The sequence below is a fragment of the Calonectris borealis genome, chromosome 4 (assembly GCF_964195595.1).
Source record: "Calonectris borealis chromosome 4, bCalBor7.hap1.2, whole genome shotgun sequence".
NCBI classification, from domain to species: Eukaryota; Metazoa; Chordata; class Aves; order Procellariiformes; family Procellariidae; genus Calonectris; species Calonectris borealis.
In genome coordinates, this window is record NC_134315.1 from 17,752,265 (window position 1) to 17,769,418 (window position 17,154).

At 38.9% G+C, this 17,154-nt stretch overlaps 1 protein-coding gene across 5 annotated transcripts in view; it reads right to left on the reverse strand.

Moving 5' to 3' along the window:
• LDB2 (LIM domain binding 2) overlaps window positions 1-17,154 on the reverse strand; it is a 224,073-nt gene that overhangs the window by 138,624 nt on the left and 68,295 nt on the right. For all 5 annotated transcript variants that reach the window (XM_075148822.1, XM_075148820.1, XM_075148819.1 and 2 more), the window contains exon 2: window positions 4,971-5,073. In XM_075148822.1, the coding sequence (XP_075004923.1) occupies window positions 4,971-5,073 (103 nt within the window). The remainder of the gene's footprint in view (window positions 1-4,970; window positions 5,074-17,154) is intronic.

Below are 17,154 nucleotides of genomic sequence, written 5' to 3' on the forward strand. Positions count from 1 at the left end.
ATTCAGAGCAACAATAAAATTGAAATCACTATATTTTTCTAGGGATACATAGAGCAAAAGAGCTCAGCTGGTTCTTTCTGAAATTTCTGCTGTGTAACATTAGGCAATGCCATATAAAATTGGGTGATGGAAGTCCATAAAAAGTACCTGAAATTCTCAATACATTCTACATCTATATGCTTAAATAAATCCATTTTGAGGACTTCATCATACCTACCACACATCAATTTTTTTTACAGCTACAAATGTGATAGCTCATGCTTTTGCTTCCTCACAGTATATAGCTCCTCCATGAACAGAAAGCATTTAGTGAACAGAAATGTAGACAAGCTCTAATTTTCTGTACAGTGGCAACTGCATCCATTACGCGTTACAGTGTCACTCTGCTCTGAAAGAGTTAACTTTCTAGCTCCTATTCTCTGCAGTGCTGCATAAACACTGCACATTATTCTTACTGAGCATGCTTCATCTTTCCTGTCTCTACAGTCTTGGGCTGTCAATCACCTGTCAGTCCCTACCACATCAGCACAGTGCGCATCACCAGGCTGTCAGCACAGCAGCTGATGAGACTCTGCTAAGAGCTGTCAATCAAACTTGTTTCTCTTATCTGTTCGGGAAATATTTTGTCTCTAAGAAACAAAGAACCTGGGCAACAATGGATCAGAGTCTAGTATTTACTCTTTTACAGGGATAGAAGGCTCTTAACAGGAAACGAATATGTTTTATCCACAACCAGGAAAAAAAAACTGCTCCATTAGGCATAGTTTCTTTTTTGGTTTTGTTTAAATCCTATTTACTTCTTGACCCAATAAATCAGGGCATAATAAATTAAAGCAAATTTCTTTTTGCTCTCACTGTAAAATGAATTTCACGGGTTTACTTCTTCAGTTTCTGTTGAATATAATTCAATGTAGTTTAAAACAGGTATCATCTCTTTGGTTTGGGGAATCTTTCCCTGTCTCTAGGCATTGGAATGTGTGATCTTTTTCTCCATTTCACTGTAGCCAAAAAGCCAGACTAGAGAAAACGCATAATTTACACCTTCGTTACATTAAAATAGATCTTTATTTTCTGTAGCATTCCTCATTAAAACTCAATTTCAACATAGAATTTAAAAACATGAGTAGGGTTTATAGATAATAGCAGACCAAAAGAATAGCTGAAGGGTATAAGCAAGTAGGAGAAAAACATACATTTTCAGTGGATGTTTGAAAGAAGATAGTATCTTCTTTCTGGAATGCTGTACCGGGGAGGAAGAATTGCAGAAGGTAAAGTTCTCACATGTACAGAAATAAAATACTGAAGAAAGACAAAAAGAGCTGCAAAGATGGGCACAGCAGTGATTTCAGGTCTGACACAGAATGCCTGCCTGAAAAGTTGAGCTGGGCTTTCAAGTGCACACCTATCCAAGGCAGAATAATGTTCTGCAAAGATAACTGGTCTAGGTCTAACAAACCTGGCAATCAAATTAATTAGCAGTGGTGGATCACTGAACTAACAGACCTCTACTCTTCCCAGGGCATAAGTAAGTATCTTTACATGCTGTGCCATACAGATATACAGGCACATTTAAAGCTAGCTCAAGTATCAGTACATAGTGCTGTCTTGTGCCAAGTAAAGTAAACATAACCCAGTGACTTAAAATCCCCACTTTGACCCATATCTATTTTTCCCTGCAAATTAAAGAATCTCAGAGCTGATAGTCGAGGAGAAACCTTGCAGACCCAACAGTGAGAATAGCAAAGGGAAGAAAAACACTCTTTTCAGTATAGAGAGGTGGGCTGTAAAACACAATAATGTGAAAGGCAGGCCTAAAAATATTTGGTGTTCTTCATAAAGCTTCAGTTTGGGGCCATGAAATTAAATAAGCAGCTCAGTTTTCTGAGGCAAAAAAAAGTGAGTTTACAACTCTTACAGTTTCTTGGACAGAACTGTATATTCAAAGTTAAAAGAAACAGGAGGCAAGTAAAAGTAGGGGTTTTTTTAAATCTTGTAACACTTACACAAACAATGATTTACAGGCCTGATTCACATGCTCTGAACATTTGCATTAGCTGTGGGATTGGGCCGTCCAGGTAAGAGCAGAGGGCAGCGAGAGCCAGCTGGGAAAAAGGCTGTAAAAGGAAACCCATGGAAAGGAAAATTTTCAAGCAAGCAGGGAAAAGAAGCCCCCAGAGGGGTTTGGGGACTGCAGTCAAGATTAGAGAAGAGCAGAAGAGAATATGCAAGTTTCCAGCAGCCTCCCACAACACTCCTGGGGACTCTGAAGAAGGAACCTGGGGCAAAACACCATGTTCCTCCTCGTCTCCGGCAAGATCTGGGTAGTCCCTGAGAACAAGGAGGGAAAAGGACTGGGAATTGCCATAACCCAGAGAAAAATTGTGGCCATGAATAACGAAAAACTATTTGTCCTTCCCCCCCAAGATTTTTTCTGGAATTGGTTTGCTCCAGAAGAGAATATTTGAGTTCCCAAAAGAGGGAAACCATTGTCCAAAGGAAAGAAAATGAGGTGGCAGCCACAACCAATGTCAGAGATGTAAGCAAATCTCTCACAGGCTGAAGCAAGACAAAGGCAGGCAATTTTGAGCTGAATCCTGGAGCAAAGGCAAGAGGTGGGCATCTTTCATCACTTTCAACTCTATAAACGACTTCTCAAAGAATGCCTATTTCTCTTTTCTAGGGCCTAATCTTTGTTCCCTCCATTACTATTTGTGCCTGCAAGAGTAAGAACAATTTGTCTTTTCTCTTCCCTCTCAGCCAGCTCCAATGTTTTTTAGTTTTACATACTAAAGAGCATGCACACTGGGCGAGGATGGGGACAGCGCGGATGGAGACCAGGCACTTTTGTTTCATCTCTTCCAAAACTCCACGCTTGGTGCTGCCGCCACTCAGCACACTCTGGCTCATCTAACAGGAGCCCCAGCCCAGTGGCCAGCAATTTCACCAGTTACTTGGAATAGAGGTACTGGGTGACATTATGGTCTTTCGGAGATGCCACGACTTTCCGTAGTTGTAATGGAGCATGCGCGCGGCTTGGGCAGGCAAAATGGAGACCTCGATCAGCTCTCTGTGCTCAGCGAGAACCTGCCACAGGTAGAAGCAATTTTCTGCTTGCCCAAACAGGAGCAAACTGCTCTGTTCTCAACTCCTGGACATGTTTTTGGACACAAACTTCCCTGGTAGGAAGAGAGGGTTGCTCTTAACACACAACTTCCACTCTGCACCCTCCCCAGGCAATGCTGGAGGTGTCCCCAAGCCGGGACTTGGACAACCTGGCATTCCCAAGGCTGCTCTCAAAGCCTGCTCAGATGGTAATGGAAGTCCCAGACTGGAACAGCTCAAGCATGCATTTTAGAGTATCACTAAACAGTAATACTGCTCGTGTCAGGAAGAATCACTAATACTGTAGTTCAGAATTACCTAAATATTTACTAACGAAGGAAAGGAAGTGTGAATGAACAGAAACAGCCCTATATGCTGAGCTTTAATTCCAGATGCTGAGAATAACAACACACACAAAAGCAACAACAGTTTGTGCAGAGGTCAGAAATTAAAGCCAGAGGAAAAATCCTGTGTACTAGTGGCTTTTAAAAACATGCCCACAGTAATTTGATCTTTCAATCACGCTTATCAGCAACAATGCTAAGAATCATAGTATTCCCCGTACCAAACTGTCCCAGCTACAGATAGCGCAACCATTATCAAGCATTTGTGACAACAGGAATATTTTACTCTTTGACAAATTCTTTCATATGCAGCACTGTTTTCCAGAAACACAACTCCCTCTGATCTAACTGGACATTAATTGCTTTTTTGCTGATGTATCTGTGCCTTCTGGACTGATAACACAACTAGCAAATCTGATATCTGACAAGTTGACTCAACCTAATCAGGATAGATCAGCTGTTACCAACGTTGCTATAGGCTGTAATTTGAGGACCTTTACAGAGTTATCACTTGCTTTGAAAGGCAAGAAACTGTAATTCTGTCAACACTAATCCCAGAATGTGCATTCAAAGTGGCTGTTATTTTTTCTCCGGGAGAAGGTAACACTTGTCAAATAAATACCTGAGATAATTGATAAAAGGAATTAAAAGTATGTGAGTGATACGCTGACAATCAGTCACCCTCACAAAAAAGAAGAACCTTGCAAGATTCAGAACATTAAGCAGAGAGCACAAGCTGTCACCGTGAAGCAGGGGTCACTCTGAATGGAGTGAAACAATTGGCAATGCAGTTTTTCAACGTTTACTTATCTCTCTGTTGCTTAGTGCTAAAGCTGAGTGAATTATTCACTTCAAACAATTTGTTCGAGGAATTTTACCCCTTTTTCCTACTCAGCGTATGCAGGCAATGGATACCGATGCCATCAGATTTATTCACTGCTTCACTTTTATTCGAGCTTTCATTTAGTGCTTGATTGAGAGTATTCTAGACTTCCACTGATGTTCAGACAATATCCAGGGCAGGTCCTTAATGTGTGCAAACAGCATAGATCCACGCAGCTGATGGAATAATGATTATCTACACCAGCAAGGATATAGCTTGTGGTATTTTTTTTCTGATCCCTATTTAAATCTGGAAGCCTCTCCAGCAACAATACTGAAATTTGCTACAAAGTTCCCTTTCTGTGAACAACTTTGCCCACAAGACTCAACACTCGAATGTTTGCGGAAACCAAATTAACAAAGAGTGCAAGCACAGCCAAAGCAAATTAATTAAAAAATTCCGAAGATTATATTGTATTATTTGCCCTACTCCACCAGGAAATAATTTATTTTCATGTAAGAAAATTCAGAGGAATTCCATAAAAAAATGGATTCCCAACACATGCAATTCTTTAATGGAACTTGATGGTCACTGAATACAAACAAGTGACTTGGTCATTGCCAGGGTTGCATCTGTCTCTTACAGATAAACTGTCTTTAGAAACTCAGGCTTAAAATTAGAACAAAAAATATATCTCTTACTGTATCGCTTTGGTCCATCTTCCAAACAAAATGAAAGGGTTAAGGTTGCATCATCTTCAAAAAATTCAGTTGCAAAGGCATCCCACCAGAGGTTGTCACTATCCTAGGAAGCAACAGATCATTCACTTAACAGGAGGTAAAATGAAAATATGTTCATCCTTTGTAAAAGAAATTCGACAGGATCACACAGAGTTTGCACTTCTTCACCTATGATTTTGGGGTGTAGATGTCCATATGATATTTCAAACTAATTCTCCTAGATAAAGTTCTAGTTCTAATTTAAGAAAAAAGTGAAAATGTTTAGTTTATTATACAATAAGCTGTCTTTCATTTCACCAAGCACACTAAATATGTAAAAACTTTCATTCTCATAAATACATGTTTTTCTCCAAATGTTAAAAATGGTTTTATAAATCAGTTGCAAATAAAGCAATTATGACTTTTTCCCCCCTTTTCTGGGCCGTGTATCTCAAATGCTTGGTCCTAATAATGAAAAAACCTCAATACTTAATTCTATAATGCTACATCATCTGATTATCAGCATGAATTGACAAGAAAGTTATTTAGAAACTAAATATAATTCCACTGCAATGCATTTAATATAAATACAATGCTACTTCAGCTTAATTAAATACCAGCTAGTTACTTAAATGTAATTGTTGTGAGAAATCTTTACTTTTCGGTGTGATACATGAAGTGAAAACAGTATTTTAAGATGACCTGTGTATACTTAGACCTACAGTAATACACATAGCTGGAACATAGCAATTATTAACATGATGTACAATGTAAAGCATATACCAATACACTACTACAGGTGGTCTGTTGGTTTTGACAATTGAACCAGGCATTTTCAGACCTGGGTGATCAACAACAGGCACCCAAACCTCGACGTCTAGCACCTGTGCAAGTGGTCCAGCTTGCAAGGGTTTTCATGAAAGTCAGGCAACAACAGAATCCACCATTTCATTCAAAAGCTATAGATACATTTAATAGCTGGATTTAAAATGTTTGGTGCAGTCTCTTCTGCTCCTTTGAGGCCCTGAGATTTAAATCACTTGCAGCACACAGGATCAGCAACAAAGCTGGAAATACACTTCTGAAGACGTCCCAGTCGCACTCCTCAGAGCCACTCTATCCCACTCACGGCAGCTGCCTTCCCAGCGTGCAAGGCCAGGTTCATTCAGCATAGTGAGCACTGAGCACCTCTTAATGCCTGAGCAATATGTAACTAAGCCAGAAAAAAATTTGTTACCTTCACAGGAAAAAAACCCCCGAGATAAAATGCCAATTTAGGACAAAACATGCATCTATCATACTCATTATATGTACCCATGCAGAGAAATAACTGTCTGGGTTTTTTAATTCTGCTCCTGTTTTTCCTGAAGACATTACTATTGGATTTCACTCCATACTCCTTGCTGAGCCAGGGTATCTTTCCTGCCTCACAACTTTACTTTGATTTTTGCCAAGCATCCAATGGAGAAACGGTAAGGACAGGCTTTAGCATTCCAGCTCCTACCAGAGACCCCCGAGAGACTTCCTGGATGGGTCAGAGCCTGTAATTCATCTTCCTTGCCAAGGCTCATCCCGCCCGGCAGCGACAGGACAACGAGCGGCACGGCCCTGTGGTACTTGCTGAAAATTCAGTCACACAAAGAGGTATCAAAACCGTCCCCATGTCTTAGAAATCTGTTGTCGCAGAGAGCTCCTGCTCTTTCTTCTTTGCTGGTGTAAACCTGCTGAGTGTTTCCACGTGCAAACATCACTGCATTGACTAGCCAAGTAGCCACAACGGTAAGTACGGAATATATATACAGGTGTCCAGCAGAAGTCCAGCAACCGGCTTCTAGCAACACACCTCTGCGCACCAACCCTTCACTCGAGACAGCCTGGCGGGCGACATTATAAGCCCATATGAGAGTGTATTGTCCAACAAGTCATTACCGGCTACCACTATCTGCCATTTGCCAAAAGAGAGGCTGCAGTATCGTTTAACTGGGATCTTTCAGACACACTTGTCATAGGGAAGGAAGAGGGGAGGGAAGGATTTAAGCACTGTCACATACCACAGCTGCAGCACTTGTTAACTCAGTAGCTGAGTATCGCTGGAGCTACTCCTGCAGCATCCAACAACACGGGAGGCAAAAGGGGAGCATCACATAGTTGGGATGCAAATGCACTCAGGAAAGACAGAGAAGAGCAGGGGAAGTGCAGCGCCTCACCTGAAAACCACACATATTTGCACTCACTCTTGCTTCCAAGACGTTTGAAGGCAAGGAAAATGTGAAGACAGAATTACTGTGGATTCCCTCCCTGGATAGATGAAATATCCAGACTCTGTCACAGTTTGAATACTGTACAAGGTCTTTATCTTACGCTTTTGCATATTTTATGTCAGGAAGAGGGAAAAACAGAAAATGCAACACCCCACCCCCTCCCACAAAAAAAACCCCAAACCTTAATAGAATATATAAATCCTCTGTCAAGCTTGGATACACTCTGCTGAATAATTCTCTGCTCCACCCTTGTCACAGGTGGGCCCAACTACTCTCACAGCCAAATGGTGAACAAAACCAAATGAGGTGTCCCCTAGCCAAGCTGAAAAAGGATCCAGTTATTACGAAAAAAAAGAAGAATAATAAAATCACCCCCTTTTTCTTGCAAAAAGGGGATGGTGAAGGCAAGGCTGCCCCCAGGCATCTTTAACTTATGCTCTGACAGGTTACGGGGGATTTTGCCAGAGTAATTATTTTTCTATTCAACAATAATGAGAAATTACCATGGCAACCTCCCTTTCACGTAGTGCACTCACACGCTCAAACATTGAAATAATGGCCTAAACATAACAAAAAAAAATTTAATACTTTAAAAATATTTCGTATTAAAATAAACTTAAGGAATGGGTCAAAGGAGAGAAGAGGGCAGAGGCAGCCAGCGAGCTGGGTCAGAAGTGAAGATGCCACGCTGCTGTAGCCAGCTACCCAAGCAGCAAAATGTCTTCTGCCACAACTGTCATTGTTCCCTCTGATCCCCTCCACCCCTGTATTATTTGTAATTTGAAGCAAGTCTGAATAGGGTCTCCAAGTAAATGGAATCCTACGGTTTCAATATTTTTTCCTGACTCTGATTTCTTTGGCAAATGTAATCAGATTTTAAGTACAATGATGTTCTTTTTCCCCCTCCATCTAATAGTCCCACATGTTCACTGTGTGATCTGAGAGTCAAGCTGGGTTCTTCTTTACACTTTACACACTTACATGATTAAGAGTCTGCAAGCCAAATGAGGCTTTTCTACTTGCCTGTGATGGTGACTGCTGAACCAAAATAGATCTTGCAACTGGAATATAAGGCCAATTGAGCCCATGGCATTTTCTCAAAATTCCTTTATTTTTGTTTAATGACTTGGAAGGCGGAATGGAGTTCATGTAAAAAGTCAGTACATGAAACCACACTCAAGAGAGGATGAAGATACCTTGCAGGACAGAATTGGAATTCAAAAATGATTTTGATAGATTGCAGAAATGATCTGAAATGAAGATAAAATTCAATAAAGTGAAGTGACAAAAGCACAAATACACAAATGGGGAATAACTGGCTAAGCAGTACTATAGAAAATGGTCTAGATCATAAAGCAAATATGTCAGCAATCTGTTGCTCTTGCAAATTAGGGAAATGTCTTAGATATAATTCCCTTCCACTCCAGCAAACACATCTCTGGAAAGACTTCAACTGGAATAGTCCGTCCACTTCTGGAATACTGTGGCCAGGTGTAGGCCATCCATTCTTAAAAAATTTAGCTGAGAACAACAGGAATCATTGAGTTTAAAGACACAAGCAAACAAAAAAAAACAGCCCCAAAAGACCCATAGGAAGCAAAGGAGAAGGACCTAGCTGTGTTTAGTATAAGACAGAAGCAGCTCACAGGGAACGTGATGACAGTCTTCGACCATATGAAAAGGTTGCTATAAAGAAGAGCGATCACTTGTCCTCGGTGGCTAACAAGGATAGAAGAATTAATAATCGGCTCAGTTTGCTGCCATCGCAGGTTAAGTGGTTTAATCCTCTGTTACAGATTTCTAAGCTAGTGTTTTGCAGAGGGGAAAGAGCCGCAGAGCACGGCTACTGTGTTCCCAAAAAGCGTAGATGCAGAGGTCCCGCTGCCTGCAAGCCTTGGACAGAGCCGCCCCATCGCGGCAGCTCCACGGCTCATACCCGTCGAGAAGCGGATTTTTGTCTTCTCCCTCATATCGCTTTTGGCTGCACACGCATAACAGGTGTAAACGGTATATTAAAAAGAGAGTCATGGAAACAAATAAATGTGATTCTGTTCTGAAATGGGACCTTTTTTTTTGTATAATCACTTTTCCGGGAAGAATTGAATTTTAAACATCAACCTATGCGACTTGGCATTAGACACGGCAAAAATAAAAAGAGATAGTGCCCTTGGGAGCTTACATTTTTCTTCTGGCACCTGCAACCCTTCCCTATTGACACTTACTATTTTCAGAACTCTATATGTCCACACTCCTGTTGGCAACATAGGCGCTCCTCATATTCTTTCAAGTTAATGCTGCGCGAAGAAACTGCTGTCTCCCCAAGGAGAGAATGGTATTCCTCCCCTCCTCCCGTTCCCAGAAAATCAAACTACACTTGAGCTTTTAAAATGCAGTTCAAGACAAGATTTTGCCATTAAATACACCTGTAAAAACTGCACAGCCATTACAAATTATGAAACTCACAAGATAAGTATCATTAAAAAATTCTGACACTAATGTTTATACTCAGAGCATACTGACAGACCATTAAAAATAAAATGCCTGAATACAAGAAACCAATAACTTTCCCCATTAGCTTTAAATTAGACCCGTCTTGAGTCTACCCAACATATTTAAGGTTCTAATATAAATTTCACAGGAGTAACAAATTAACAGGGATCCATATATCTTAATTTTATACATTTGGACATTCGAGTACTGATCTATAGGTCTGGCCCTGCAATGCACAATGTTTTTATGATCTGGCATAGGGTTTTTTTGCTATTTATATATATTCTATATGGAATACTGATGTTCTAAGTCTGAAATTTATTTTCTTGGAAACAGTATGAACAGAGTGAAGGAGTGGAATACTCATATACAGAATGTAGGTGAGAAACCCCTATAGTCAAATGGCTGTCTGTTATCATACAGGTACAAGAAAATGCACACCTATCTTACATTCAGAGCATCTTCGCTAGCAATATGTGGTACCTTGTACAGTTATTAAAAGCACCTGAAAAAGAGGACCAATCTGGTTGCCCAGGGCTGGTTTGTAAGGACCACTCCATTGCTTTTGCATTTGTTATTCTATCTCATTTATTTTATCTTAAACATAAAGCATGTTTTACATAGCATTAAACATGCCTTTAATCTTGCAGCTAGTGGTATCTTACAGAACCTCCAGCCTCCCTCCCCCTGCCAGGAATGCCCGACTTTATTCCTTCCATTTGTTATTTCACACATATTCACAGTTTTAATGGTGTTGCTTGCTTTTATTTCACTTACTAGTGTGGCTGGATGCCATCTCTCAAACAATGTGTAGTAAAACTGGCAGAAAGATTTTAAGACTTGGCTTTGGTCATAAGTAGTTTTCTGTTCCATTATATATTTGCAATTTCATGCCAAAACTCTGCTCAGTGCCCAAAACATATCAGTTTCTTCAGCTTACTTAATAATTAATTAAATTATTGTTTACATTCCACTTTGGAACTTATCTTTGTTTGTACAGTAAAGAAACAACACCAAGTTTCTGTTTTATTGAAAAGGCAGAATATAGTCATGTAACAAATCCCCACAGCAATACCACCTCAGAGAGACTGACGCGGGTGCAAAATGGGGGCAACGTCTCTGCTTCTCATGTAAATCTGGAGTAACTTTAAGAATCCAGTGGAATTACAGGGAAAAGCTCATAACGGAAAGCTACTCTTACAGATTCACTGGAAATTCTTAATATATCAAGGATCCTATTTTTATTGCCTACAAACCACTACACTGTAAGGCAACAAAACACCAGGAGGGGGGAAAGCAGTAAAAGCTCATTTTCTGAACGGGAAACTGTGAAAATCAAACATTAATTATTTTATTTCAGATAAAAATGGGAGAAACAAAAAAAAGAGAGAGAGGCTTTGCAAAATATGCAAATTGATTCATGCCATTTTCTTGATGTATTCTGAACCCAGGGATGTGGGAATCAGCATCACTACAGCAAAACCATTATGCTGTAATGATACTGGCCATACAACTCAGCTTTGCAGATACACTGCTTTGAGATAGCGTCACTTAGATTCTCAAATAGCAGGTCCACATTGGGCAATTATACCAGGGGTTCAGATTAACTGAAACATGCTGACACTGATATGAGGAAGAGAAATATTTTTCTTATATTTAGAAGGATGGTTGACCTCTTCCTTGTTATTTGGCCAGTAACGTATGCCCAAATTAGAGACTTTTTGTTAGAGTAGTTGTGGCAACTGCTCGCTAGGCTGGCAAATAGCAAGATCAGTCTACACACAGCTATAAAAGTATACTTATTCCATTACATCGAAGCCACCCAATTTTTCTGTCTACACAGATGCTACATGTATATCAAGTTGGATATCCTTTTAAAATTGGAGTCCCTAAAATTACAGAGATTTTCTAACTTACGTTGTCAGGAAAGGATAAGACAGAGAGCTACCTGGTTCAGAATGAAAGAAGAATGCCTGGTCTCAAACCTAACATTTGTCATTGTTTAAATTTTACTGCAGCTTGTGGACAAAAGAGAAATTAATCCTTAAATATTCACTCTGTGCATGTTTTCCTATTCACCTATAGAAAAGAGACACAGATTGCAGAGTATAATACTGCATTGTAAGAAGTACAGAACAGAAAGGGTTAAATTATGAAACGTGTCATTTCACCTGCTTCTTTAATTTGAATTAATTATTTCCACTCCGGAACTTGTGCACAAGAATGGATAGCAGAAAGAAAGGGTAAAAAAGAGCAATGAAGCTGGGCTCCATACATATTCTACTGCCAATTCCTTATAGTCACCATGGCATCATCCCTGATATTTGACAGTAATATTATCAATAACTAGCAGAAGATGCTCTTTTGTCCTTTTTAAGTATATGGGGTAAGATTGCACTTCGTCTCTATGGATAAGACCTATATTCTGGCTGTGTGAGCAAAAAGACTGGGCATTAACAACTAAATCATGTGCAGTTGTTAACAGAAATAGACACTTCCACCCACAGCATAGTATCAGTTTGGACTTAGTATATATACAGTGCACACTAAATCCAAATTCAAAGTTGTTTATAAATTTGAGCTCTCTTTTCAATAGGCATGAGGATGTCTCTAGCTGGCTGGGAACAGTAATGGATTTCCTTAGTAGTATTCTCCATCCATGATCATTGCAGACAAATCACAGACTTGAGTCTTGTGTTTATCAAAAATGAACCATGGTTATACTTCCCTATTCTGCCACAGAATACCCCACAGCCTCAGCCTTTAAGAATGGTTTATAGAGATGGAATATTAAATGTATCTATTATCTATTGTACTACCATCAGCCATATGAATGTTCTTATTTTATTCTGACATTTTCACCTCGTTTCTTTTTTACCTTGTTTACTTCCATCTACATGAGTAAATGGAAGCTACTATGCCATCTATCCCAATGAAAAGGCAATAACTAGTATTGCCATCAGTGAATATAGAGCATCAAACATCGTATGTCACTAGGGCACAGAAAAAAAGTCATATTCTCAGCAACATTAGTAAAAGAGTCTCACTGGGTCTAGCTATCCAACTGCACCAACTCCCAAGACTCTAAAATTTAGTGAACGCAAATGTCTTTATCAGTTATTACAGTGAAAGTAATATTGTTACTGACAATGTTTAAATACTACAATGGGAACACGATGAAGACAGTCCTTGATACCTCCATTTCACACTGGACTCTCACCACCTCTTTGTTCATTGAAGTCTCATGAGGGCACCATGAATATTAGAGACAAGTACAAAACTGGGACCTTCAGAGGTCCCTGCCTCTGAACAACTACAATCTAAACTATGATCTAAGAGACTATATTTTGAGAGGTAAGAAATAGCTCTTCAGCTGAGTTAAGAAAACATACTGCGTTTATCTCTTGTGCCTTCTTCTTGTGCAAGTCCAGTGGCCCAGGTAGGGAAGGGAAACCCAGATAAGACAAACCACGCTTCTACCTACATTCCAGGTTCCATATACTTCCGTACTTCTTAGAGAAGTATTGAATGGTGACAGGGCTAAGTAATGAAGCAATGAAGAGTTGATTTTATCATAAACGAAGCTTGTATGGGTTGAAAAGACATATAGGTGAGCAGATATATCTCTATATGACACTTACACATCCACTAACCTACAGGACTTTGAGAAAACTCTTGCTAGGACTCAGCAAAAGACTTGTGAAATTAAGGATATGCTTAAATGCTTTGCTGGGACTGGGATCTAAGTATGCATTTGTTAGCCTGCAAGTCAAATTAATTAAAGATTATGACTTCCTATTAAGCTTTGCAAACCAGGTAAGAGCATATCACAATGTTGGACAGCTCTGTCTAACCAAAGAGCTTGTAATTTCTTGTTATTCCACATGAAGTGGAAAAGATCCAGTGTATCATTATGTCCCATCTCCTTTAGCGGACAGGTAATCTCATGCACAAAAGCTTAATTTAGTAATAACTAGTTAGAAAAAGAGGAAACATTTGAGAGGGAAGTATTTAAGAAATTGCTCTCTTTTGTTACTATTTACAAGCATTAGATTATTAAGCATTTAAACTTTAAATAATATATTTTTGGCTGCATTTAAGTGCTTAATAATATAACTGTGGTTCTGGGTGTTCAGGTATCACCCAAAGAAATTGTAAAACCACTATATAACTCCAGATAGTGCAGAGAAGCAAACGTTACATCGGTTTACAGAAATTCTGGTAAGAAGCAATGGTAAAGCACAAAATCAAAATCTTTGTTATGTATTATTAATTTTAAAAATACTGTATCTTTGCTGCATAAACAGTGCATATTCTTTAAGCAAAAAAACACTGTGGGAATTAACACATAATTTCATAAGGGAGATATAATCACTTGCAAATTATGTCCCTTAAAAGTTCATTCACATTTTTTATTCGTCTCAGAAGCCCCACTCTTGTGATTTTTTAAAATCTAAATTCTTTAGTATAGCAAAAGTACATTTCAAGTTAATTCCTGTATACATTCTGTACTTACTAGGATTAGTAATCACAGCCATTTTCGTCAACTGGCAATGTCACTCTATCCACAAATACTATCTGTGCTAAATGTGTGTTTCAGAATCTAAACTCTACTTAAGAGAGAGACAAGAAAAAAGGTAACACTGATGTATTAGGTTATTAAGTCCATATTTTAGACTCTACTTACTCGGTCCAGTTTTCAACTCTATAGCATAATTAGTATCATCTGTATCAGCCATTTGGGCCATTTATCAGCTGAAGTTGACAGATGCTCAGGTTTTTGAAAATAATACAGCTACATTTATTGCTTGTAATTTTTGATATACAAACACATGTGCATTCAAACTTAATCAAACATTAAGACTGAGATTTTCAAAGCTACTTGAAAGACTTATGCATTCGTTTTCCATTAAATTCAGTGGAAATCAGATGTTGGAATATTCTGTGCAAGGCTCCAAATCCCAGCATGGAAATGGAACTTGCTAGATTTACTGAATCAAAGCTGGAGGGTGACAACAGAGCTGGGATTCATTTCACCCCAAGACAGTTGTCTAAATTCATTTGAGATAAAAAGCCTCCTGGAGATATCTGTCTCTTCACTGACTGTAGAGGGAGCCTAGAGAATAGTTCAGTCTAGCCATGTAACTTTTACAGGGATAAAGGTAGGTAAGATAAATCCTATTCTACCTACCAAGAATATAAAATTCAGGAAGAAAACTGGCTGAGGTTTTGGGAGCTTACATAGTGAAGGACAAACATAAGTGAAGAGCTGGGTGAAACAACCGTATCTACTTTGTCTAGATTTTTACAGTCCTGGCAGGAAAAGCTATAAATGATGTTCAAGTTTTTTTGCTTGCAACGCCCAAAGATCTCCAGGCTGCCAGGTTCCTGCTGTTTCATATAAAAAGCTCCGAGTGGCAGACAGAAGTTGGAGCACTGGTTAAAGATTTCTGCCAGTATGAAATGTTTTAAATGAAGAAGATATGATTATTTGCCTGGCTTCCTAACTTCACTCCCTGGCTAGCCATAGTTGCCAATAAAGGCCCTCAGGTCCTGTGTTTTATCTCACCCTGTATTTGAATACAAAATTCCTGTACAAAATACAACTAAACTAGAGGCAGAATTGTTCATATGTATCTTCCTACATCCTCAGAAATCTGAAATATACGGAAATCCTCAGTCAAGACAACACATATCAAATATTGCCATTTCTCATAGTATTATTCTGCTACCATCAGATCACTCGGTCGCTCCCTGTTTTCGTCATGTAGCACTATTCTTCTCAACCACGTAACACTCACTAACGGGCATGTGACAGCCAAGTCTGATTAACGAAGGAACAATAATCAGGAGTCCAGGTTGCTCCGAAAAGCGAGGATGGGCTGTGCTGAAGACACTCACAGATTCTCAGTATACACTACGGTTTAAAGTTTTGATGGTGAGAAGCATCAGGGCAGTGAACTTTTTAAACTGGCATTTGCATTTACAAATTAAAACTCTGATTCAAATTGAGATGTCTGAATCACTTGCTTACAATGAAAAAAACTATTTAGAACCAAAACTTTTACTGTTATTGCTGCTATAATATTGTATAACAGTGTAACAGATCACTAACAAGGGTTTTAAGGTTGCTAAATCAAAGGATATTTAGTTCCTGTCCTGAAAGGCACCAAAAGAAATATAGAGAGAATGAAGCACACATTGGGAAACCCAGAGGTTGTGATAACAGAGTGGTTTTGTGTGTTTGTTTTAATTATTAACTTTAAATTTTCACTTCAAAGAAACGGAAGAATTTATGCATGCCAAGAAGTGCTCCCTTTCAAAACTCTGTCTGCACTGAGCAAAGTAAGTACAGCTTGCTTCTAAGTGGCATATCTTATCTTGTCAACCTCATTTAAAGTAAAAAGGCATCAGTAGTAATAATAAGAATGCCGTTCGGTGAACAATTCCTTCACAGAAGCCAGCTATTACATACTGTAACAAATTAAAAACACCAAAAGTCTATGCGGGTCCCCAGAGAAATGCTATTTAATAAAGAAAACACCGATATTGAATGTGACAGAATTCCATTTGCTACAGAATCCCATCCAACTGAGTTTGGCTGCGGCTGAAGCAATTAGAGAAAGCTGTGATTTAATGATTATGCTAAAACTCTAGACAAACAAAGCTCTCACCTACCAAGTGGCCACTTAGCTGTATCACTACCACCAAAATGTATAAAAACCCTTGTAGGATTTCATTTGCTGTCAGTCAACTCCTAGCATCATGAGCAATTATTTACTAAAAATGTCTAGTCACTAGCTACCCTACTGCTTAAACATGAAAAATGTATAAATCTAAATTTAAACAAAGTAAGCAAGGCCAAGTGTGAACTACATGTCAGGGAAATCACCCACTAAGGTCATCCTTGTAGCTGAGACCTGATATGATCTAGTCGAAAGATCATAACAGGTCAGCGTTTAATCCTTTTTTTTTTTAAAGAAAAATACTTTATGTTGTATATGATAATCCACTGGGCCCTCACCTCTGGGTCCATAAACATCTAATGAAATTTTAAACATCTTTTCATCACAGCAGTAGCGTCCTTTGAACTACAACCTATCACTTCAGACTCTGTGGACCTGTTAGATCAGTGGTAAAACTGATTCACTTGAGATTTCTTAGCTTTCGATAGATGGTATTTGGCCTTCCCTATTTTCTAATGCTTTCAAAATTTCTTTGTATAAAGTCGTAGGACGTAAAGCAGTATAAAAAAGGACTGCATGCATGTGACAATTTGGAAAACTTGCTTACAGAAAGCTTGTGAATTTGCTTAGAAAATATGGAATTTCTTGGTGTGTTCATGCCAGCCAACAAGCTCCATTGTGAGAACTAACTAACGGTCTTTCTGGTTTTTAACTTTCACATTAGTCTGA